General features: G+C 57.5%; 2 protein-coding genes across 2 annotated transcripts; one reads left to right on the top strand and one right to left on the bottom strand.

Annotated features, from left to right (window-relative positions):
• Positions 1-352: 352 nt before the first annotated feature.
• On the bottom strand, positions 353-16,779 carry BESB_053920 (uncharacterized protein; the record flags this gene model as incomplete). The annotated part of the gene is made up of 20 exons (XM_029363827.1): positions 353-2,731; positions 3,123-3,292; positions 3,673-3,893; positions 4,108-4,754; positions 5,000-5,137; positions 5,409-5,584; positions 5,978-6,380; positions 6,615-6,803; positions 7,070-7,382; positions 7,953-8,350; positions 8,696-8,866; positions 9,237-9,900; positions 10,385-10,561; positions 10,988-11,540; positions 12,122-12,459; positions 12,954-13,120; positions 13,485-13,748; positions 14,125-14,384; positions 15,013-16,111; positions 16,507-16,779. The coding sequence occupies 20 exons, from the start codon at positions 16,777-16,779 to the stop codon at positions 353-355; spliced, it is 9,000 nt and encodes a 2,999-aa protein (XP_029219750.1).
• Positions 16,780-20,232: 3,453 nt separating this feature from the next.
• BESB_053910 (rhoptry kinase family protein ROP32) lies at positions 20,233-21,984 on the top strand (the record flags this gene model as incomplete). Its single annotated transcript, XM_029363826.1, has 1 exon — positions 20,233-21,984. The coding sequence occupies one exon, from the start codon at positions 20,233-20,235 to the stop codon at positions 21,982-21,984; it is 1,752 nt and encodes a 583-aa protein (XP_029219749.1).
• Positions 21,985-25,208: the final 3,224 nt, after the last annotated feature.

The following is a 25,208-nucleotide window of genomic DNA, read 5'->3' as shown; positions in this document are numbered from 1 at the left end:
ACAGAATGCCAGCGGAAAGCAACACGGGAACACGAAGAGAAGCAGACAAAATGGCCCCTATCGCCTGTCTTCTCGCCGTCAACTCGTCTGTCCTCTGCTCTGTTCCCTTGCGAACAAGTCTCGCAGCTTCTCACGGCGAGCGTGCGGGCGTTTCGCCGTTCCAGCCCTCAGGGTTCCCTCCGCCCCTTGGGCTTGCGTTTTCGCAGGCGCCTTGACGACCTTATATACGAATAAATACTCATGTGCCTATGCATCGCGAAACAAGAGAGAGATATTTCGTTCCCGCACGTCCAGCAAGCGCGCACAACTGCCAGTGCTACAGAGGGGAGGCGGAACACCTGTCTCTGCATCTTCATCTCTGATAATGGTGACTGGATCTATGGTGCGCCTGCGGGCCCTTGCCTCCACCGCCTCCGCCTGATCTGTGCGAGTGCTGCCCCTTGGGGCCACCAAAGAGCGCATTCCGCGCCTGCGGGCCTCCGGGGCCAGACAACGGGCCCTGGTGCCCCTGTGCGTTGCCGTGAGGCCCGCCGCCGTACGTGTTTGGATTGCCACCTTGGCCGTATTGAGGCGGCCCCGAGTAGTTGACGTTGTTGTGGCCGCTAGAACGCAGGGCCGAAGGCGGCGGCGGGGCGCCATAGAAGGACGAAGAGTTGTGATGGTGGTGGTGCCCCGGGGGGCCGCTCGGGTGCCCCGCCGAAGAAGGCCCTCCCTGGGGGAGCCCGTGCGGGCCCCACTTGCTCGGGCCCGAGGGCGGAGGCAGCGGAGCCCCGCCGCCCCCCCTCTCGCCGCCGGCGTGCAAGCCTGAGGAGACAGCATAGGAACGCGGCGGAGATGCCCCGAAAGACGAATTCCTGCTTCCGTTTCCGCCTCCGCGGTCGTCCCGGTCGCCCTGCGGCTGCAAGGTGCCCGCACCGCTCCCTCCCGAAGAAGCAAAGTGTTGGCTTTGCGGTCCCGCTCCAGAGAATCCCGTGGCGCCGTTCTTGCCAGGCTTTCCATGAGCGTGCTTGGGACCGGAGCTCGCGTAAGAAGAGGCCGACGAAGTGTGCGACGAGGGTCGGCGCCCTCCGCTGTTTGGGTTTCCCGCGCCCTCCCCTTGCTTGTCGCCTCTCTGAGAGCTACAGTCCCCGCTGCTGCGGCCTTCAGAAGAAGCCTTCGACGAAAACAACTTCCTCTCGTTCGGTTCGTGGTCGCCCCTCGCGCCTGGCTTCTTCTCGTCCACCTTGGAAAACGACTCTCCCTCTTTCCCGCCCGGCTTGTTCCTGCTTCGAGACGGCGAGCGCGACGAGATGCGGCCCCCAGTCGCCGACGACGTCGCGCCTTTTTCTGTCTGGAGTGTGTGAGTAATCGGCGACGACTCGTCCTGGGTTTCCCGCTTCTTCGCTGCTGAGCCTGCATCCCATCCCTCCGTCTGCCGCTCTCTCTCTCTTTTCGCTCTCGGGTTACTCTGTGCCCCCGCGTCGCCTCCGCCCTCGCCCTTTTCATTCACAACGCTTTTCACGGGCGGCGAAGCGTCCTCTCCAGCGCCGTCTTTGCCGCCCTGCTTGTCTGAAGGAAGCGTCGCCGGCCTGGGGTTCGCGTCTGCCCGCCCTCGCTCTTCACTGCTTTCTTTCCCGGTAGACGAAGACGCAGCAGCACCCGGTGACTCTTTCGGTCCTGCAGAGGCCGCCGTGGGGGCCTTCTCTCTCGGCTTGTCGTTATCTTCTTTCCACATTCTTTTTCCATCGCCCTCCGCACCGTCGACCTGCGCAAGCCCTCGAGTTCCGGCCGCCGGGCCAGAGACTCGCCCGCTCTTGCCCTCTCGCGCCCCGTTCTCAGCCCCCGACTGTGCCCCCTGCGGATCTTTTCGAGCCTTGTTGCTCGCTTCGCCGCGCCTCTCACTTCCTCCAGCCGCGGGTTTCCCTTCGGCCTGACTTTTCTCTGCGCTGGCCTCTCGTTTCCTCTTCGCCTCGCTCGCCTCCAGGCGGGCCTCCGCGGCCGCGGCCGTGCCCGACGAGGAGACAGTTGGGGACACCCCCGCGCACTCTGCGGTCGGGCCCCCCCCGGCCTTCTTGCCCTCCGGAGGCGTCGAGCCCGAAGCCGGGGGAGCGGCTGTCTCCGCCTCCGTCGACTGGGCGTTCGGGGCGGGCTTCCTGAGAGGCTCGGGGACTCGCGGATTCGGGCGCGCAGCGGACGCGACCGGCGCGGGCGCAGCGGAAGCCTTGGGGCGCGGAGAGCTCGCCGCAGCCTTCCCTGAAGACAGACAGGAGGAGGAGGACGGCGCGGCAGTCGACTTCGATCGCTCAGGCGGCGAAGCCTGGGCGGGGGCCTTGTTGGAGGAGGAGGGCACGTCGCGCGCAGTCGAGGGCGATTTCGTCGGGCCTCTGGGGCTCCGCGTCGAGTTTACCTTGCTCTCGGCACCGCCCGAAGCCGCGTCCTTCTTTGCCGAAGTCGAGCCCGACGCCTTGTCAGCCTGCGCGGCGGCCGCCGCAGACAGCGGCGACGAGGCGTGGACATGTGAACCCCCGCTCGACAGAGACAGGGAGGTGAGCGCGTTCTTCGCGCCGCCCTTTGCAGGCAAAGCGCTCGACGACGCCGACAGCGGCTTCACCGCAGTCGATGCGCTCGAGTGCGAGGCCATCTTCTCCTCACTCTCCGTCGGCGCCTGATACCACGTCCGATCGCGGCGGTACTTGTCCAGCGTCTTCAAAATGCTGCTCGCCGACAGGCTGACGTCCTTCCAGCCCCAGGCCTGCAAACACACACATAGTTTACGGTTCGAGAGGGGCAGCATCACGACAGTCGCGTCTCCTCGACCGGTCAGAGCGCACGTGCGTTCAAACGCGAGTGCTCACTATATATATATATATATATATATATATATATATATATACTGATAGATAGATGGATAGAGAGTTAGACAGATGGACTGATTGATAGTTTTGCGTAATTGCGCTTGTTTGAACATACCGTAGTACACAGGGTCTCGTTAAATACACGCACGTGCATGCATAGTCATCCGGACGAACTGGTGTCTTCCGCCCATTTGAGGGTCTCTTTGGTCCCCGTCGGTTACGCCTGCTCCTGCGTCTCTCGAGGCTTTTTCTTGAGTTCTTCGCAGAGTTTCTCGTTGGAGAGCCTACCTGAGCGAGTTCGACGGCGTGCTCCAGCCGACTCATCAGCTCCACGCCGCGCTTGTGCGTAATGGGGAAGTGCGCATGACAGCGCGAGAGGAAAACGACGACTGCTTTCGCGCCCATCCACTGCGACGGCGAGGCCGAGGAGTCCGACGTGACCGTCGGGCCAGGCAGCCCTGGAACGACAGACAGGAGCCCCAGTCAAACACAAGAAACATAACACAGCAGGCAAGGCTACAAAAAAGCATATAAATAGCTAGAAAACTAAATCGATTTACACACGCAGCACCGTTACACAGAGAGACCGTAATATATATATATATATATATATATATATATATATGGCACTGGGTAACTGGTGAATGTTCACAGTGCCCCATCTGCAAACGCATGCATATATGAACCCATGTGGCTCGCATATATATATATATATATATATATATATATATATATATATATATATATATATATATATATATATATATATATATATTCTCGACATGCGTAGTTAGACATCCTGTGTCCAACTATGAGTGTGGAGACTTAGCGTTCCTACCTTGAACGAGACTTTCGAAGATCCGCGTCTCCCACTTTTTGGCGCCCTTTTCGAGCTGGGCTGCAGGGATGCTGCCGCTGTCTCGGAAGGTGCGGGCGAAGCAGCTGTTTCCGCCAGCCTCGGCCTCGAATGCCTTTTCGCTCTTCAGCCAGCGCGAGAGCGGCGAGAGCACTTCGTTCACGAAGAGGCCGAGCAGCTGCGCCTCGCGCACCGTGCTGCATCTGCGAATGGACCCAGAAGCGCCCCAAGCACATCTCTATGATCTACGCGGCTGCTGGCCCGAAAACAAACATATATACATATATATTTAGTAGCGCCCGCAGGGCGAGGGAGGGTGAGATCGGCGAGGAGGCCGCAAAGACGCAGTGAAGGAGAACAGTCGCTGCAGGCCCCACCTAGCCGCTCCCTGTATGCGTCGCTGTCGGCTAGGCGTACCTGACAAGAGGCGTCAGCATTTTCGTCCAGGTGTTGGTGAAGGCGAGGTAGTTGAACAACGGCATTTTCAAGTCGAGCAGAAGAGTGACAAAGTGGGAGCAGAAGAGCGCGTCGACTTCGGAGTTCAGCATTCGCGGCGCCAAGAGGTACTTCACGAAGGCCTGAATGGCGAGAGGCCCGCCCTTTCTCACTCCAGGCGCAGCGGCAGCGCCAGGCTTGCCCGCGTTCTTCCCGCGAGACACGCCCCCTAGCGCAGACGCGGAAGACGCTCCGCTGGTGCTGGCGCTCTCGTCGTCCGCCTTCTTTTCTTGTAGTTCACTCATCTCTGAGTCAACCGGCGACGACTCGCTCTGCCTGGCCTCTGACTTGGGCTCAGAGGCGCCCGCCTCGCCTGTCTCTGCCTCCAACGCCACCTCTGCCGGCGTCTCCGCGCTGCCCCCCTCTTCGCGTCCGCGCTCTGTGCGCGTTTCTGTGTCGGCAGCCGCAGCAGGGACGGCCTTCTCGCCTGTTGAAGAAGACGATGAAGCTGTCGAGGATGAGGAAGCAGAGGAAGGCACGGGGGCCAGGCCAAACCAGTCGAGTGAATCGAAGGACCGCAGGGCGCGGCGAACTGTGTCAAAGCGGCGCTTGTGCTCCTTCCACTCAGCCTGCGAAGACGCACCAAAACGAATTGGAGGCATTCGAGGAGAAAAGACAGAAACGGGCCGCAGGGGCCTCGCTGCCTGTGCCCGTGTCTGTGGACCTCCAGGCTCTCCCCACCACGCCCTTCGGGCTTTTGCCTGGTGTCGGCGCTGGGGCGCCTCCCGCGCCAGTCCGGTTCCGCAGCTTCCCTCGCATCTCTCCTGCATCCCTTCCTCTTTGCATTGCATACTGTGGAGAGTTTTCTTCTCACCTGCAGCGCCTTGTGCTTGCGCTGGAGGAAAGCGACCCGCCGCCTCAGTCGCTCCTCCGTTTGCTTCTGCTGCCGTTCAGCCGCAGTCGAGGAGGTCAAGCGCCGCTGCTTGTCGAGGTCTTCCAATGCCTTGGAACTCTGAGAAAAAAGAGACAACAAAGACGGGAGAAATCACGCGCCAAGGAGAGGCCCCAACATGCCACCTGCAAGGCCCTTTCGCAGAAAGAACTCGCCGCTTTCGCCTCCGTCCAGTCCCCGCCCCCCCGCCCTTCGAGCGTCTTTCTCTCGTCGCGCAATACGGGGCCGGTGCAGCACATCGGTAACCGGGAGAGGGACAGCCCTCGCACGTCAGCGAGTTGTGTTCGCCTCGTTTTTCTCTATTTCTTTTTTATTTTCTCTCCTCGCGCACCTGCTTCGCTGCTGCGTCGAGACGAGCCAAACAGGCCTCGTACTGGCGGTCAGGGACGTAGATGTCACTGAGGGAGAGTCGCCAGAAAAGGAGAAAAAAATCCAGGGATAAGCCATTGAGGAGCTTCTCCGGTAGGTATTCCTCGACGATAGGTCGGACCTCGGTCTGCCACGAGTCTGAGTGAAAACGAAAACACACAGAGGAAAAGATCATCATCCAGCGCAAACATGCGCTGAAAACTCGAGAACGCACATACAAAGCAACAGCAGCTAGCCCGTAGACGCCCATGCTCAGATAATAATATGTATGTGGATTTACGTACAGAATTTGATGCATTCGAATATAGATACACATAATATATGGATATATAGACACCTGGCGGGTACTGGGAAAACGCACATACATGTGTAGTGTTTGAAAGGGGCCACGGGGCGCCACGCGCTCGCCGTTTCATTCATGCAAGCATCCTTGCGTATGCGACTGTATAGAGCCGCGTGGAGACGCACACGGAGAATTCAGAAAATTGGAGGCTCTCTGCTCATCTGGTGCGAGGGCGCGTAGGTGCTTACAGGTCAGCCGCATCGCGGGTTCGTCTGCGTGCGCCTCGTCGCGGCCCTTAGTGACTTCCTGTTCCTTTCCATTCTCTCCCTGCGCGTCTGCCGGACCGTGCGTGGCCTTCTCGTCGGGCGTCCCTTCGGGCCTGGGCTTGGGCGCGAGGGGCGTGGGCTCTAAAAAGTCCGCGAGGCCCGGTCGGAGCACCGTCCAGGCGGTCGCGGGGTCGAAGCGCGAAAAAATCTGCCGCACCGGCGGCAGCAGCGCAGCGTAGACGGGCGAAGCCGCGGTGGAGGCGGGCGCCAGCGAGCGGGAGAAGAAGTCAACTAGCTGCAGCTGGTAGGTGTGCAGGTCATCGAACGTGAACCCGAAACTCTGCAGCGACCGTGTGTAGTCCGCATCGTAGAAGACCTCCACGCGCTGGAAAAAGAAAGCAGAACCAGATACCAAAACAACTCGGAAGTGAAGTGGAAATACGGAGGACGCGCCTTTCGAGCGAGGCGAGCCGCGACAAAGAGAGCCCAGTTCCTATTCCAGTGCCGTGTGCAATCACATATTTGCATGCATGCAGAGGCCTCGCGGGGCGACAGCACAGCTTCCTCTCTCCATCGTCGTCTGACCGACCTCCCCAGCCGTGTCGGCTTCGCGCCTCACCTGCTTCGCGAGGATGAACAGCAGAGGCATAAAGATGTCGCGACGGCTGAGTGCAGCGCACAGCGCCGCGGGGGCTGTATTCGCTCTGTCGGCGCATGCGAGCGCACTGCCTTCGTCGTCACCAGAGAGAAAAGGCGACTCTTCCTCGCCCGTCAGCATGACCTCCGCCTTCAGCAGCGGACCTCCTCCCTGGAAAAAACGAACCCGAAAACATGTACATGCAGCGCCCCTCAACATTCTACATGCATCCACATGTACGCATGTATATGTATGTATATTTGTGCATGGAAATTTGTCAAGGGTTGAACCTAACAGGAGTAAGGACGCATGCATCGCGAGGCAGTCGTTAATTTGAAGAAGACGCAGAAAATCGCCAGGTCTGACTGCCCCTCACGCACACATACGTCGAAGTGTTTGGCTTCTGCGTCGACGCGGGCAGCAGCACATAGGCATACCTGTGCGTAGATTTGGTCGGAAGTCAGGGCGCCTGCTTCGGGGAGTTTAGGGCACTCGCCCATGAGTTCGACGAGCTTTTCGATGTATTCCTTGTCTCGCCAGAAGCCCAGCAAGTCCGAGGGGTAGTGCCCATTCTCCCCAACCAGTTTGGGCTGCTCCCTCGCCTCCCGCGTCGCGTCTTCCCGCTTCAGGCTGTCGCACGCCTCGTCAGGGCCTGCCGGCGCGGAGCTCAGGACTTCCGAAGCATCGAAGTCCCGCCACAGCCGCAGAATCGTCGCCACCAACAGTGGCTGCAAATCCGTCGAGGGGTGGCTGCACGCGAAAACCCGGCACAACACCGCAAAAATATATATAAACACATATATATATATATATATATATATATTTGCGTATAAGCTTCAGCGCATGCATCCACCGCGCCGGCATAGCGTGCCACTGCAGACTTCACGAGGCTTCGTTGCCAGGGTCTCTGTGCGAGAGATATATAAATATATTCATATACTTACATATATATATATAAATATATTCATATAGTTACATATATATATTGAAATATTTACATATATATATATATAAATATACAGGGTTTATTGTAACCCTATACAGATATATATTGATATAGAGAGAGACTCAGCGGCGCAGGTGAGGGGTAGACCAGTCTGACATGCGCGGCGCCACGGGTCTTAGAGAGCGGCGCGTTCATGTTTCAGTTATCGCAGCGGGTGCTCGCCGCAGCCCGTGGCGTTTTGCGACGCCCAGGCCGCTCTGCGAACGGCGGCACGCAACGACGCGCGCCACAGACGCAGAAAGGCGTACATACACATATACGTATATATATATATATATATACATATATATACATATAGCAGCAGCGCAGCTTACATTTTCATGAATCGCCCGGTGAGTGCCGCGCGGTTGTTGAGTTTCTTGGGGGGACCGTAGAGTTCAGCGTTCGCTTTGCCTCCGCCCTGTCCGCCGGCGCCGCCCTCAGCTGGGTTTCTGCAGAGCTGCCGCTGAATGAAGCGCGACAGAAAGACGTCGGCAGCGAGCGGCGAGAGTCCCCGCGCCGCCTCCGCGAGCGTCTTCACCATGTTGTCATCGAAGAGGTCAGCCTGGTGCAGGAAAAGCTCGGCTACCGGGAACGGCGCAAGTCGCGAGAGATCGGTGATCTCAGAGAGCAAACTGCGCTCCTTCGTCTTGAGCCGGTCGTCGAAAATCGTCGACGTCAAGCGCTTCAACAGCTTGCGCAGCTTCACGCGCACGACTTCGTAGTTCAGCGCCTGAGACGCAGACCGGAGTCGAAGAGGCGAATGCAGATAAAGAAAGATGCAGAAAGAAGAGGAAAAAACGCGCAAATGGAGAGACAGGGAGGTAGGTAACGACTGGAAGACACCCCAGCTTCTAGACACGCAGGGAGGCACGAAGATATACATAAAGAGAGCGAATCACGCAAACAGATGGAGACCTATACACGCGCAGCTATATATATGGACATCGACCGATACACATAGAGACAGTTACACGAGGAGGCATACAAAGGGAGAATTACACAACGGTAAGTGAACACGCAGGCACAGTGCTAGATGATGGCGCATGGAAGTGGCGCCGTTCCCACAGTGCCTCACCAAGGGATGAGATACGTCCGCGGCCCAGGCATCCATGACCCGCGTGTAGAGTGTGTAGCGCCGCGAGGCAGGCATCAGCTGCAAAATCTTCCAAATTTTCGCGCTCACGACGCTGGCGCCGTAGGGCACTTGGGAGAGCGCGGGAAACACGAGCTCGACCAAAACGTCGTCCTGAAACAGAAAAACCAAGAAGCACCGATTCACGTGCATGCGCAGGTCTGCGGGCTGGCACGTTTGTCGACAATGCGGAGGGGGCAGACCAGAAAGCGCAACAGGCCGCGCAAAAGGAAGTCACTTCCTCCCCAACTGCGATAAGCGACTCAGGCGTGTGGCGACCGCCACGCCGCGGCACACGTGTGCGTTTACATCCGGGTCTCCGCATGTTTTTTCCGCTCTTCCGCTCACACACCCTCTCGACGCGTGCGCATGCGCGTGGCTCCTGGTTTCCCCTATACGCGTGTCTAGTTGCATGGGGACGGCTCGCAGGCCAGGGTCGTTTTCCCTTCTCCCTCTCTCGCTTTTCTCCTCCGGCGGCGCTCACCAGCTGCGATCGGCGGGCGGGGTCGGTGTCGCCTGGCGCGTTCGGCTCTCGCGCCTCGGCTTCGGCGACGCCGGTCAGAACAGAGAGGACGTTGCAGAAGAGGTCGCCCTCGAGAGCGAGGGAAGGCCCCAAGTACCTCAGCAGCGGGAGAACGTGGAGGAAGAACTCCTCGTGGGTCTGCGCGGGTCTCAGCCCGACGCATCTCTCGTCGTCCTCGCTGCTCTCTGGCGCTTCCTCTGCAAGCCCGTCCCTCGCCTCCTCCAGGCCCTCCGCTCGCTCGGTCTTCACTCGCTTCAGCGGTCGCGCCTCTCCGGAGCCCGTGCCTTCGCCTTCCGCCTCTCGTTCGTGCTTCACGACGCTGCGATCGGTCCCCTCCCCTTTGCCGTCTGCACCCTTGAGCGCAGCTTCGCGTCTCAGCTCCTCCGCGTCCTCGGCCCGTTGCTTCCGCAACGCTGAGCCCACCCAGTAGGGCTCCTGAGAGCAGACCGAAAGATCGCAGGTTCGCCTGTCTCTGCAGAGGACGCGCAGACGCCTCACGTTCTCCTCGGTCGCGACAGATGGCGGCGAAGGCGACGAGGTCCCCCGGCGGGTGACGCGCACCTTCGCCAGGTACAGCGCCAGAGAGTCTTGGGGCCGCCGAGCCAGGAGCGGCGCCAGCAGCCAGCTGCAGAGGCAGGGAGAAGAAAGACAGACCGACACGAACGCGCGCTCGAAGGGAACCACAGGACAGAAGGCGGAATGTAAGCCTGCGGAGAAGCCGCGGCAAACGAAGACTAGCAAGAGCGAGAGGAAAAAGTGGGATAAAAAGCGAAACCCGGCAGGACCAGAGAGTTGAAAGAGCACAAATGGGAGGCCGAACAGAAAGAAAAAGACGCAGCGCGGTGAGGAAGCGCGACCCGAAAACGCGCTGCAAGGGAAGGCCGGGCCGCGAAAACTCTCACAGGGCCGCATCCCACGACGGAAAACCAGGAGAGGAAGACGAGCGAGTGGTGCCGTGAGAAATGAAAATCACAGGATCCCAAAAACGCCTCGGGGCCTAATGTGTTAGTGAAGTGATGCGCCGTTCGATCTGCGGAATGACGCGCACGCCGCAGCGAAAAAGGCAGGGCAAACGACGAAGGCATATGACGGGCGACAGCTCCGCTTACTTTATGTATCCCGCGAGGCTCTTCTGGACGGCCCCATTTAAGGACGGGTTCGCATGCAGTTTCGCAGTGAAGTGAAGAAGAAGCTGGTGTGCGAACGCCGCGCCATTGAGGTCGAAGAAGGCTGCAAGGAGACTGAATTTCCCGATCTCCATGCCGTAGATCTTTTCCAGCGCGAATCTGAAGGCGCAGATTGCATCCGCATGCCCTCGAGTTGCATTCATGTTGTTCGCTCTCTCACATTTCTCAAAAAAGTAAAGGTGGCGCGCACGAATGGCTCCAGCCCGCGTTTTCGTTTGGCAAGCAGCAAGATACTTCGAGGTACCTGAAGCATTCGTCAGTGTGCTTTTTCTCACGTTCTTGATGTGACTGACTTCCTCACTGTTCGACTTCCTCTCCTCTGATTCTCAGGCCGTTTGCTTTGCTGGCTGGCCTCTCATTTCTCCCGAGTCGTCGAAAGCCCATACTTCCTTGTTCCCTGCGAATATTGTTTGCCTTCCAACTCAAGGATTCCTTTTGTGTCCTCCCCCCGTGAGTCTCTTCTCTCCGTGTGACTCGTCGCCTCGCCCCCGTTTTCCCGCTGCCGTTCTCCTGCGCTTTTCTCACCTGAAGCCTTGCTCATCGTGGAGGAGGTAGTGTCTGGCGCCCGGAAGGCTCAGGGCGGGGTCGCCTGCATCCCTGTCGCGGAGCTCTTTTTCTTTTTCAATCAGCTTCTTCTCGAGCGCCCCTTTCTCGCGCTCAAACTTTTCCCTAGCTTCCTTGTCGCGCTCGCTGGCGGAGGACGCGCCGTTCGGGCCCGCGAGGCCCCCGCCGGGGCCGTACCCCGAGTTCGAGAGGAAGGCCCCCGGCGCGCCCGGTGTGCCTGTGGGTGCGCCATAGAGTGAGCCGGAGACAGCAGGGCCTCCACCGGAGCGGGAGGACGAGAAGGAGGCTGAAGACCCGTGGTGCAGCGAGCCAGGATGGTGGTATCCGTACATCGAATTTCCGTAGCCCGAGGACGCGGGGCTGCCCACTAGCCCGCCGGGGCTCGACGGCCAGCCCGCCACGCCCCCGGGCCCCTGCGCGGTCACCGGCGAAGGCGAGTGCAGCGGCGGACGCCCGTAGTAGCCGAAGGGAGGCACTGACGACGACGGAGGCGGATGCGGCAAGCAGTTCATGCCTGCGCCAACGAATTCAGAAGCGAGCGCGCACGAGACATGCAGCTCTACCGTACGTACGGGCACTAGTATGCTATACACAGATAGAGATAGATAGATAGATAGATAGATAGATAGATAGATAGATAGATAGATAGATAGATAGATAGATAGATAGATAGATAGATAGATAGATAGATAGATAGATAGATAGATAGATAGATAGATAGATAGATAGATATAGATCCAGACAGATAGGTAGATGACATGATTGATTGATAGATATGTATGTATGTGCATATATGAATACGAAAGTATTATTTTGTGCCTGCTTGGATCGAGACTCCGCGCGACTGTGTAAGGGCTGGAGGAGGGAGGCGCATCACAAGGCAGTGAGCATGGAAGAGAAGCGCAAGAAAAAAACTAGAGGCCGACAACCAAGTAACTAACGTGCGGAAAGCCCAAAGGCATAGACGTCACGTAGGCCACCAAATATTCTGATGCGACACGCATCAGAAATCACTGGGATTGCAGGCGACACATTCGGCGAAGTTGGACGTTGTTGCAACTTTTCCTTGTCTTTCCATCTCTTTGGCAAACGCACCTCCCGCCATAGACGCTTGCCCGGGCCCTCCGCCTGCTGGGCCTTGTCCTGGGGCTCCGCCGGGGCCCGTCCCTGCGGCGCCGCCGGGCCCGTCCCTGCGGGTGTCTCCTCTGTCCCCCGCGGAGTCGCCGCCCACCCCACATGCGACGGCGAGGGCAGGCAGCGCCTCGTCGAACTGCGCCTGGATCGAGAGCTGAGGCTTCGGTGAGGCCGGCAGGACGCCCGCCTTCGCTTGACTCAAAGCATTCTCGTAGCGCGTGCGCGTCCGCGAGAAGAGGGCGGTGAGGAGGGCATCCGCAGGGAGCAGGTACGGGTAAAGCTCCTCCAGAGAAATGATTCTGCCGGCAAGAAACACAAAACAAAGGTGGGAAACCCGCATGCAGAGCTCCCATCATCGTTTCCATACTCCACTTTGCGACTGTGTGCGGAATCTGATCTCTCTTCTTCCTTTTACTCCTTGTCGACCTGCGCTTGGACAGCTGCTGCACCAAGAGTCGGATGCATGAATAAGGTCGTAGACGTACATGCATACGTGCATACTTACGTATACATTCATACATACATTCGCGCATGCACACGTGTAGGGGCTGTAGCCGTAAGCAAATTAATAGGGATTAGGAGGTCTATACACGCAGAAAGAGAGATGGCCCCCCGCTTTGGCGGGCGCAGTCTGGTTGCGCGCCTTGGCATTGGAACAGCAGACTTATTTCAACAAAGGCTCTCTGAGATACTTTGAAATGAGCAGGCGCAGACTGAAGTGCGCTGCGGTGTCTCGCGGATCCGCAGCTTGATTCATCTTATCAGAATCTAGGCTCAAAGTTCCTCGTCTCACCCTCGCATCACAAAGAGAGCCAGCATGTGGTAGAAATTCCGAGAGGGGCCTTCTGCGGCACGAAGCTGAATTCGGCGCGCCAAGCTCCCCATTTCCTCCAACGTCGACGCCGAAGATGCCTGAGACGAGCTCGCGCTGCCGCTGGTCAGGGCGCCAGTTGAAGTCCCCTGGGGCTCCTGTGGAGAGGCGTAGCGGAAAGCAGCAAGAATCGATGAAGAAAGCACGGTTTCAACAAGGCACACGGACCACGGAACTCAGCACAACAGCGACCGATGACGGCATGCATGTAAGTGGAACACACAAAAATATATACATAGGCCTCTACGAACAAGTATATATAACGGTTTTTCTTCCTATGTGCATGGTGCATGTATATTCGCTGCATCTAATTCCGGGCCCCAGGAACTCGATATTTATAGACATGCACCAAATATATATATATATATATATATATATATCGGATACGCTCCACAGCAAATATAATTCTTTCACGTTTTCGCGCTACCCGTGCGGCAGCGTTCCGTGCCTTACCCGATGAACGATGGTCAGCGCTGCCTCCTCCTCTGCAGCGTCTCGCTGTCGGCGCAGCTCGGCGTAGAGATGGAGCTCGAAGAAAAGAACTTCGCGCAGCTTCTCAGGGGAGAAGAGAGAGACGAGCGGCAGCAGCTGGTTTCGGCTGAAAAGATGATCCTCGTAGACTGCCAAGATCGTCGCGAGCGTGCGGCTCGGGCACAAGCTGCCCTCTCCCACGATCGCGGCAACCGCCTTCAGACACAAATGGGGAGAAATTCGGACCTGAAAAACGACAGGCAGACAGACAATCGCAGTTCGCAGTGAGGTGGGAAACGACGAGCCCGGCCACTTCGGCATCGGGAAGCGAATTTCTGCACCACATATTCGAGTGAATATAGGGTTCCACAGACCGGAACCCCACGCGCTCGACGGGTCTACGGCGCGGAGGCCGCGGCGTATCTACGAGGGCGTAGACCGGCGTCCGAAACGCGGCTGCGGCCATCCGGCTATCCGCAGAGCCCCCCAGAAAGGGCGAGACAGCTGAAGAGTGTAGAGCAGTCGCGAGCGTGGCATGGGCGTGTCCCGAATAGAGTCGAATCGACTCTCGCACAAGCGTCGTGATGCACAAAGCACCATTTCGTGCGCGTCGGCTGCTTACCGGGCTCTCGACGTAGGCCAGGAGCGTCGCGTGGAGTCTGGCGTAGAGTCCGATGTTTTCTCGGCAGAGGTTGTAGACGGTGAGAGTGAACTTCCGCTTGGTCCGCTCCTTGATGAGCAGCTCGTGCACACGCTTGCGGCCGCCGCCCGCTGAAGGCGAGAGTCGAGGCCATGCCAGATCGTCCAGCCGAATGCTGCTGCCGAAGGCGCAGATGTCCACTGCCGTCACCAGGCGATCGACTTCCAGCAGGCGCAGAAACGCTGAAGCGGAACGGGAAACACGCGTTGAAGTCAGTGACTGTCTGAGAGCGACGCGCGACCTGGCACGCCTCCAGGGCTACGCTCGCCAACAATTTCAACGCAACGACGGGACTCGCAGTGCCACCAGAGGCGGCGCACAAGAGAGCGAACACGCCCATCCGGCGAGAGCCCTCACGATGAAGCGCGAAAAGGAAGCGAGAAAGCGTCATGCAACGAGGCGCCAGACTCACACGCAGCCGTTATGGAGTGGTGCACTATCTGAATGTATCTGAATATGTAGGTGTGTATTTGAAGAAACAAAAGAAGAGGGTAGATATAAGCACGGACAATGACGTAGACGAAGACAGCGAGCAAGGGGAAGGCGAAAAGGACGGAGAACGCTGCCGCAGGGACAGATCCACGTTTGATGGCAAGGGCGACAGTGCAGCAGGGAGAGGCACCTTCCAGACAAAAGCGACTCCGCACGCGCCTGAGGGAAGCGGAAGGCGCGGTAAAAACTGACGTTTGGCTTGAGACGACGATACCATCGTCTGCACGATACGCAGGAACGCCTGCGAGGACGGCCGCGCGGCAACAGTGAGGAAGAGGCGAAAAGATACTTCCGTGTCTTGTGGAGCGAAACACTCACATCCGAGATTCACTTGAGCTCGCCGGAACTCCACGCGCCCAGGATCTGCGTGGACGCACATCTCTGTCGTCACGGTGACTGCGTCGAGAAGCAGCGCGCGAAAGGGCAGAGGCAGCAGAGACTGCAGCGAGCATGCAGGGAGAGAGACGTTGTTTGCCGTGTGAAGCGAAACGGAGGACCCCGCGGCGGCAGCGAACTTCTGCCAGGCTTCGCCGAGGCCCTTTCTCTCGGGCTTCGAGGCCGAACCCGGGAAAAACGTCGCAGAAATGAACGCCAGCGCCGCTGGAATGTCCACAGTCTCTGCAGCACAAGGGACCTTCGTGAAGCATCTGCGAATGGCCGCCTCAATCGCCGCGACTTCGGGAGGAATCGGGCTTCGAGCCGCCGCCGTCGGGCGCCCTTCGCCTCCGTCCTTGGAAGACTTGACGTCTTCGACTGCGGAAGAGACGTTGTTTGGCTTCTCCTCCTTCGATGTCTCCTCGGGTTTTTTGGTTTCCTCCTTTGCCAGCGAGGCCGCTGGCGGCCGGTCTCCCTGAGCCTCTACGCTAGCTCCGCTGGCAGATGTGCTGCCCGCAGCCGAGAGCTCAGCGGATGACCATTCCGCAGGCACCGCGGCTCCAACCTTCTCGCCGTCGTTGGTCGCCGTCGCGGCACGGTGCGCCAGCGCCGCGGCTCTCCGGAGGTCGGCGGCAATGAGGACGAAGTGGAAAAGCGCATGTGGGAGGAGTTTTTTCGACAGAAGGTCTGTTGCCTTGGTGTACGCGAGCCCGCCGCTCGCCACGGCGACGCACAACTCGAAAAAGAGGGCAGATATCTTCTCGTCGGAGGGTCGCAGAAACGACGCGCTCAGGACTGAAAACGAGGTCAAGGAGCGAGAGAGATAAGGCGCCAAAAAAGACTCAGGCAGCGCAGCCGCGTCCGAGCAAGGCGACGACCCGGACGATGCCGCCGACGCAGACAAAGGGACTCCGGAGCGAGAAGACTGGCTCGGCGGCTTGGAAGGAAGTGAAGAGGAAGCCGCGGAAGCGCCCGAAGAAACGGTGTGCGCAGCCTCGGTAATGAGCAACCCAAGAAAGGGAAGACACCTCTCTCGCCATAGCTGCGCAGGCAAACATAGAAGGCACACTTACAGCCAGCCGTCGACCTTCAGCGTAGTGAAGGAAGACGAGTAAAAGCCACCAAGACGGCAAGCTCGCGCATCGCGATCCGCGACCGCAAGCAATGTCGAGACACATACGTACAGACACGCCGCCGCGCGTATCACATCTGCGCGGGCATCGACGCATAGCTGAAAGTGCGTGTGAAAAGTACATCATTTGCGCAGCTCTGCATTTCACAGGAGCAGATACCTGCGGCAGTCGCGCCTTCTTTCTCGTGGGACTGGATGGTGCAATCCCTGTAGCCTCTAAGCGTGAGGTGTGTATAGCTTAGCTGCGCCCTTCGCAGACAAGCTGCTGCACACAACGCTCTGATCCAGCCTGCAAAAAAACTTACAGCTAGGCGTTCCTTCAGCGCCTCCTGGAATGCTTCCTCGGCGCGGGAGATGTCCTTCGCCTCGGCTTGCGTCAGCGCGGCGCCGGCGAGCGGCGGCCGGGCGCCGGGAGCAGCGGGGGAGGAATTCCTCGCGCCGTCTGCAGGCTGAGCGGCTAATACGGCAGGGGCAGTGAACACGTTGTTTAACTTTGAAAACGCTTGAGGAGAGAGAAAGAGAGTAGAGAGAGTGTCCGCCGGAAGAGCCGGCGCAGCGGCGGTCGCCGGGAGCGGCATGGCGAGACGGCAGGTTCGAGACGGAGGTCAAATCCTGTCTATGCGGAGAGTGTGGGAGACTCGTATCAGCAGAGTAAAAAACGGCATGAGCAGGCGAGCGTAACGCTCTCCCGGAGGAGCGAGTAGTGCCCGATTCCTTTATGGGATGCACCGGCATGCACTAGATGGACACCCGGGGGTTTCCTCGACAAAAAAATCCACAAGACGAGGCAAAGGCGGACACGTGCGGTCGATGGAAGATCCTCACGGAAACAAGCGGCTGACCGGAGTTACCTATCTTCCACGGAAGAAGGAAACGGCGCCATGGTGCCCCAGGAAAACACGAGCGGAAGTGTCATTTCCCCGTAGCACAAATGCAGCATGCAGAGAACAGAAAATCCTTCATTCTCAGGAGCTCAGACGCAGCAGGACTATCCAAGACAGCCACGGCGAAGCGAGCGAGAGAAAGAAAACGGTGTGCAAACAAGGTCAAAGTGGAAAGAGAAAGAGAAGCAAGGAAAAGGAAATCCGAATGTGCAGGTGTACAGGCACCAGCGTTGCAGAGGAGAGGGGAACTAGCCAGCTACATCAGCGCCACCCGAGGCGAAGGATGCAGCTACAAAGGGTGCCCCCAAAAGCAAAAACAGCGGACAAACTCTCAGCATATGGTGGTATTGGGAATAGGTACGCCAGCAAGTGAGCTCTCGTGCACAGACGCAGCATGCAGTGCCCGACAGAAACTGCATTGGTAGCGGGGGAGTACAGAGAGACGACGGAGGAAATGAAGGAACGGAAAGGGAGCACTGCATGCCAACCCGCCGCAAAGGCGAAAACTCTGAAAGACAAAAACGTTTTGGATGTAAAATGCCGCAGGTAAGACGGGATCCGGACCCACGTGACTCAACCATGACTTCATAGCGAATTGAGTTGCGACAAATCTGTCATCCAGGATACGGCGGACTGAGCTTCTGATATCGGAGATGTCTGCATGCTCTAGCGAGACCGCAAAGAAAAGAAGCATGGATAACACTGCTCGGGTACAATCTATCGTCTGAGATCTTTTTGCATGGGCTTGTCATACCAGAAAAAGTGCGTTTCAGGTTCAGAAGTTTGCTATACGTCTGGTGACGGCTGAGTAACTCCCTATTGGGAGCGTACGGAAGTCACAGAACCGTCGGCCGGCAGTTGGTGACATGGTAGTCGGGTCTTTCTCGTCCTTCCAACAAGACAAGTCCGTACCATGAGTTCGCTCTACAACCACAACACACCAACTTGGCGCAGACGGGGCCTGCAACTCATGCGGCCTCGTGCGATGCCAAACGTGTGTTTCAAAATGTAATCGAATGGCAAAGAAACATGGTTGTGAAGCCGCTCCAGCAAAATTCGGATTTAGCATAAGCACGGTGGTGTTTAGCTAGACCCTGGGACTGCTGTAGCAGAAACCATTTGACGTCCCGAGCGATGGAGGGGACTGAACTCAAAAGGACAGCGTGTGAATAGGGTCACGCCACTGTCCATCCTGTTGCAGAGCAGACTCTAGGTCCTGGTAGGAGGGGCCGGTTGACTGCTACGGCGGAAAGTAGTCACCATTCCTTGCTTTTCCTCTACAGCAAGCAGGACTCCGCGGCATATTCTCCGGTCTGGCTCAAGAACATGTATATGTCCAGATGAGCCGATCATGTTCATGACTCGCCCTGCGGCGACCGGTAGAGGGTGGGTAACTGGAGCGCAGGTCCTGCAGAGCGGACATAAAAACGTGGAGCTGTAGACACTCTTGGGCGAAATTCCTGTGACTTTACAAGGATATTATCGCCACGTGGCGCCTGTGTCACAGAAAGTTACGTGTCACAGAAAGTTACTTGCGTACCGCGCCTCATTGGCAGGTGCCGTGGCCGGAGGCGCGGTCTTACCATTCTAGCTTGAAGCCGGAGCACCCCTGCCGCGTTTGAGCAAATGTCTTTTTGTCGTTTAGTAGAACTTCGCCTTACCAGGTAAAGGACTGAGACTAGACAGAGATCTGTCGTCAAGGCTGAAGTGGTATGTGCAGGACTCTGCACATAACACTCAGTACCCGTCGTGTTCTAACAGCGCCTCGACCTCATATTTCCCATCATCCCTAAATATCGCATTTCTGGAATCACTGTTCGCTTGTTCGTGCCTGTGCGTGTGCTCGGCATCGTGTGGTTGTCACACTGTGATCGCCCTCCGTTGGTGTTACACGCCAAGCTGCAAGTGGTGACGTTGACGTGTGGTATTTTGCAGTATGTTCGTGGTGAATCGCTAAGGTTATGCGCATTCCCGTCTATGTAACCTGCCTGTGCGACTACTTGGCGTCACAACTCCAAATGCGGGAGCTCCCGCTGCTCGGTCATGTGTGGCAAGCTCGCACCCGACAGTCGGATTGCAGACATACCACGGTGCCGCGTCTCCCTCCATTCACGTTGCGAATGCGCTGGAGACTGCGCCGTTCCAGATGATAGGATGCACCTGAGCGCTACAGTGGCTGTCCCACGCACCCGACGGGGACGGCGGAGCTGCGAATGGTCACCGCGGGTGCTCAGATGAGGTTAGTTGGTTTGACACAGAAAATGTTTCTTCAGTGTAGCTTTTTTCCCCTCGCGGTAACCCCGGTCTGGGGATACACGCCGCCACGGCAAGCCGAGACACCGGCTGCCCGCAGGGTGGGTAGGGAATCAGGAAAAAGCGTTCCGCTTCAGTGTGAATTGGCATTTAAAACGTGGTTATGCTTCATCGTGGACCAGTGTTTTCTCGGTCGCTGTTGGCGGTGCAGAGCCTCTGCGCTCACCCCTCGGATTGAGAGCCGCGCTACCGACAAGGCCCGGCTTTCCCGCTTAGCGGGTCTGTCGCGGCGGGACTACTTTTCCAATCCTATCTTGGCGTAAAGTCATGTTTTTGGCCGCTATGTGTAGTGAGAGGACGGTACAGAAATAGATGAGGTCGCACAAACCGGTGACGACTCCCACGTGGGATGCCTCGCACCCCTGAGGCGATTAGTTGTGTCTCAGTGCAAATGTGTGGTGAGCGGGCAAGTCTGATTACAGCAGAAACGTCGGCATCAGCATACGTAAGACGCCGATGTCTTTTTACGCCGGCAGCCATGTTTCTTTTCGATGCTCACAAGCGGCTGCAGGATTACGGTTCGCTTGAACGAGTGGAGAAGAATAGCTATGCGGGGATGAACAACGTAGAGGGTTATTCCGACGTTGGTGCTGGGGCACACTGCCGTATCTACGTGGCCTGCGAGCGGATGAAGCCGCATGCCAAGCACCCCATCTCGTCCTTTAGCTTTTGAACGAAGTCATTCGTTCGCACAGGAGAGCTTGTCAACTCGCTATGTGGCGCGTGCCTACGTCGTTTCGCCGCGGCATCCTTCGCCACGCAGTCGCTGTGGCTACTGGACACATCCGAACCACGTTGGCAGGCCTTGATGCAGAGTACCGCTGTTGATGCAAGATGGCTGCAGTACGCCAAAGCCTTTTCTGGCGCGTTCCTTGGACGTTGTATGCGTGTTCCTATCTCTGGGGGCTGTTGTTGCCCACGCCGCAATCAGTGTTGCTGAAGGGTGGTGTGCGGGTTTCAGCGGATTCCGTTTCGCATCAACGATTGAGTCATTCGTCACCTAGTGTTTTTCTGCCCTGCCAAGAGGCTGACTATGCGTCGACCGTCGAGTCGGTCGAGAGTCACATCGATGCCAAAGCGAGTCTCTTGAGCACCAACAACATACGCTCGCGTTCGCTAGGTTCCGAAGGTCGGCGACACGCGGTGCAGAGTATCGAGAGCCGAGCGACAGCAAAGAAGTCCCACGGCCTTCGGAGTGTTTACACCACCCCAGAGCGTCACGCCGTTGACTCACGTCTGGCGGAGTGGGACCGGTACGCGCGGCAAAATGACATCGGACACGACGAATATGTAGCTGAGACGCGAGAAGAGTCAGACACACACCAGGGGGTGATCGCAGATGCTGATCCGAGGGCTAGGAGAGACGAGGACTTCAGTAGCGCGCTGCTCCGCACTGGGTACTACACAGCACCCGCCATCGAAATTCCATCCGATCCTGAAGCCGTGAAGGAGCTTGCCGATATGGTAGCTACAACTAACACCCATGAGCTTGTTTCTCACTCGCGAAAGAAGGACCTGATCGCCACGTTCAATTTCTACCTTCCCCCAGATGAGCCCTTCTCTGTCGAGTCTCCATCGGAAGAATTCAGTCCGAAGGAATTTGTAAGGGGCCGCCTCCTTGGTGTGGGAGGCAATGGCCTAGTTTTCGAGGCACAGGACAGTGAGGAAAGTGTCTACGCGCTTAAACTACTACTCATACGCATGAAGACGTTTCTTGCGGCGGTGGGCGACAGAGGCGAAATGGCGTGGAAACTGGAAGAGAGTCGCTCTTTCTCCAGAGCCCTCCATAAGGAAATGAAAATCTTAAGTATTTTCCCGCCAGATAAAACGGCAGACCAGTTGTATGAAGAAGGCTTCGTTCTCCCGTTATTTCAGGGCGTGATTTCAGGCAAGCCAAGGATTACTCCCCTGACAGAGGAGTTCGGGGCCACAAGCGTGGTCGTCGGATTTCATAAAGTGGCGTGTAGTGTGGGACAACTTGTCGGCGCTCATCGGCTTCACGACCGTGTCAAGATGGAGCTTACGCGGCAGATGATCGGCCTCCTTGCCCGACTTCACAGCTACGAAATTCTGCACGCAGACGTCAAATGGGAAAACTTCTTCCTTGATGCGCACGGGCACGTCTTTCTCGGGGACTTCGAGCAGTCACAGGTTTTGGGTCAGGGGAAGACTGCGCCCTGTGGGCCGCGAGGTGGAGGAACGCCGTCGTTACACGAACCGGCACGCGCAGCATGTTACTTCGGCGATCCGGAACGCCGACTCACCCTTCTGGCTAGCCGTGACAGCTGGTCACTCGGAGTCATTTTGTACAAACTGTGGTGTAGCCGCTTTCCGTTCGGACTGCGGTTCACTCCTGGTGACGTACCGCGGTATATGAAGAGCGTCGCCGCCATCGCTCGCGACGGCTTGGTCGCCGACTTCGACAGTTGCCCGGCATCGAGTTCCGTCCCCGGCGACGTGAAAGAATTGATTGCGGCGTTGCTGTATCACGATTGGCATCACCGGGAAACACCTCTAAGCCTTATCAGCAAGTCGCCTGTCTTCCAGCGCCCGACTTCTGAGAAGACAGAGTCACCCACTGAGTAGCCTATCGAGGGAGCCCCCCCGGAGGAGTTGCTCTTCATGCAGGATAGACACGCACTTGAGGCAGTGGAGAAAACGATAGGCTGAATGGAATTCGAACGATTTCTTACTAGGAGGAAGAAGAGATGCTTTCCTGGTTGCGACGTGTGATTTAAATTTGCGTCGAGGGTAAGAGAGTTCGGCAGTGAAATAGGGCATTTAACCCGTAACTGTGCTGATTTTCCTTTTGACCGTGCTCAGGAACCGCGTATGGTGCCAGCGGAGGGGAGGCGCTGCGTTCCCTTTCAACACTTCTCGTGTATAATTTTTCAGAGTGATCTGGTGACGCCTTCGACGTATGCCCCCCTAAGTGCGCTGAATGTTGTCACCTGTTCTAAAGTGTTGCCTAGTCCTCTAGGGGATGCCGCCACCACATGAACTGCATTGCTGTACGGCGCAGCTGAACTCGTGTGAGGACTGCGAAGCTGTTGGAGGGGGTCGGTGGATACGTAGTCAACCGAAATGTTACGGTTATTTTGGGAATGTTGGGATATGTCTGAAGGCCTTGGCTCCATAGCCCAGTGTTGCTTCACATTTGCTCACACGGTCTCGCAGCTTGCCTGTGTTCTTCGTAAAGTCGCCAAATCGCCTTCCCCAGAACAACGGCCATCCAATAACGTGGCGATGTATGTATGTAAGGGTAATAACAAGATGATGTGCACGTAGAGCCCGTGTGCTAAGGTTGTCTTATCATCTCCCAAACGTTACAGGAAGGAGTCCGCCATCCTTTCATTGTGGCAGTCCCCCCCCGCATACCGTGGTCCCCCAAGACTCTGCAGTCGTCGTCGACATGAGCTCGTGGGCAAGTACCAGGCGCTCACCACTTGCAAGCTGCTTCGGGGAAAACCCCTCATGGCCCAGCAGCGAGACGAGGCGCATGCAGTCCAGCAGGACTAACGATTTACAACTTGCATGCTTTCATCGATTTCTACACAAAGTGGAATCCCGCTGTAAGGGTGTGTCAGTGTGAAGTCTGCAGACCCGGTGGTCTCGGCGGTTCTCTTCAGCCACCAACAGACGATGCTATGCCGCAGACACAGAAGCAAACTTCTTCTCTACCTATGCATACATACGCCATCGTGCATCCCGTCTACCATCGCCGCGTGCTGCGGAGAAAAAATGTTGGGCTGGGGACGAAACAGTTTCCCACCCTATTTGTTGAATGGCGCAAGCGAACGCTGCCGCGGTGAGGCAGGTGGACGGAGAGAAGGATACTCTGTCGGGTAACTCGGAGACGCAGCGGAAGCGATGTTCTGGGTGGGTGAGAAGCTGGCACCCACCGTAGGAGTGACTGCGATCAGCGGACTTCTTCAGCAGATAAGATCGACATCCGATGGTCTCCGCGCCGATCTGCACTTTCCCGAATCGCAATCTGATATCGATTGTCAACCGCGTAGCGTATCTCTCGTAATGGTCCGTAGGACGCGCGACCACCAATAACCACGAGACAATCGAGCGGTTTCCAGTCCCATCGAAGCGCTTCTGAGGCGACCTGATGCAAGCTTAAATTGTTCGGATGCAAACACTTCAAGCAAGAACGATCAGTTCCACCGCCTTTCCGAAAGCGCAGCGGAAGGGCACCGGACTTTCATGGTGCATTGAGCGCATTCTGTTTGCCAGTCGTCATTCGAGCCGACATCAGGCTCAGGGCGACACACACTTTCTGGCGGGACCTCAGCAACACTGTTCTTGAGCAATGGGGCTCTGCCTGCGTCAAAGTAGTAACTCTGTTTTATTCACCGACATCAGACTCAGGACAACACACTTTCTGGCGGCGGGACCTCAGCAACACTGTTCTTGAGCAATGGGGCTCTGCCTGCGTCAAAGTAGTAACTCTGTTTTATTCATCGAGCCCAAACACCTGGCATCAAAGTCGATCCCATGCGCGAGACGGTCACTTGCCGACCCTTTGGGAAGGAAAGGAAGTGTCGAGCGCTCGGGACAGGACGCCTGCGCCAGGGTTGGAGGCTCGCATCACAAGAAAAAAATCCCCTCTGGTGGGGGGTCTTACCTTACCTCTTGCGTGCCGCGAGCGGTGCAGCCACGACCACGACTCTGAAAAACGCTCTGATAATGACAAGTGCAAAGCGCAACCGGCAGCCTACTGTCTAGGGACCTGCTCTGTGGATGCAAATGACACTTCAAGCTTCGCCTCGTAGTGAACCAAGTCTGAGCTTTGCGCTACACGTTGGAGAGGGTGGCGCACTGCGCTCCGCGCTCGCGAAGCATTCGTTGTCTTGTCTCCTCGCGCCTTTGCCTGCTGGGGACGTGAGCCGACGGGGTTGCCTGTGTGGAGGGGCTTGCATGAATGAATTTCGGGCGCCTCGAAGAAGACCTGGTTGTCATTACACCTGGTGGTTGTTTCGAAGTCTGGTTATGCATTGCCGTCGAGTCTAGTGACGGCAAGGAACTCGTCTTGAATAGTCTGGTTTCCGCTACCGTGCTGGGCACCCGTTGGCCTGCATGCACGAGCTGCCCGATCGGCGCGCCGCTGTGTGCATGTTCGCTCCGCGAAATGGATGTGTTTCGCCAACACACCACTCCGCGTCCTTCGTCTTGTCTTCTTCTTTCTCTTTCCCGTTGATCGCCAGTCGCTCGTCGCCGCCTTCTTACGCCCTGTGGGCAACACACGCGACTGGCGGCCAGACTCGCTCCGTGGCAGTCGGTGTCTTGAAGAGCGAATCCGTTTGCTGCGGAAGCATCCCCCGATGGGTTCCGCGTCGCCCTCTTTGTTCGTCTTCTTGCCTCGCAGAAAGTCTTCCACACTGTCGGGACCGTGACTTGGTTCAGCAGTCTTCACCCGTCCTCTTGCCCCTCCGTCGATGCCCCCAGCGCCCTAAGAGTTTCTGCTTGAACGGAAAATCCCCAGTGTGCGAAAAAAAGAGACGTCGCTGGTCTGAAGCAACGCACTGCGTCCCCTTTTCCATCTCTCTGCCGCCGTATTCCGCGCCTCGTGTCTAAGAAGGCCGCAGTCGTTCGCTGCCAGCGGCCGGCGTCTTGTTCGCCATCCTCTGTTGCTTGTCGGCGCCCACTCCTTGGCTGGATGCCCGCCGCCGACGCGCCCTTCGTCCCTCTCCTGTAGCGCCTATTCCATTCGTCACTCTTTTCTGCAGCACGCTGCCCTCGCTGCTGCCTCCGTCGTGCTCCGTTTCTTGCCCTCCCTCTCCTCGATCTTGTTCCTCCTTCGC

The sequence above is a fragment of the Besnoitia besnoiti genome, chromosome IV (assembly GCF_002563875.1).
Source record: "Besnoitia besnoiti strain Bb-Ger1 chromosome IV, whole genome shotgun sequence".
Lineage (NCBI taxonomy): Eukaryota > Apicomplexa > Conoidasida > Eucoccidiorida > Sarcocystidae > Besnoitia > Besnoitia besnoiti.
Note: the sequence above shows the minus strand (reverse complement) of the source record. Positions and strands in the feature narration are given on the sequence as shown.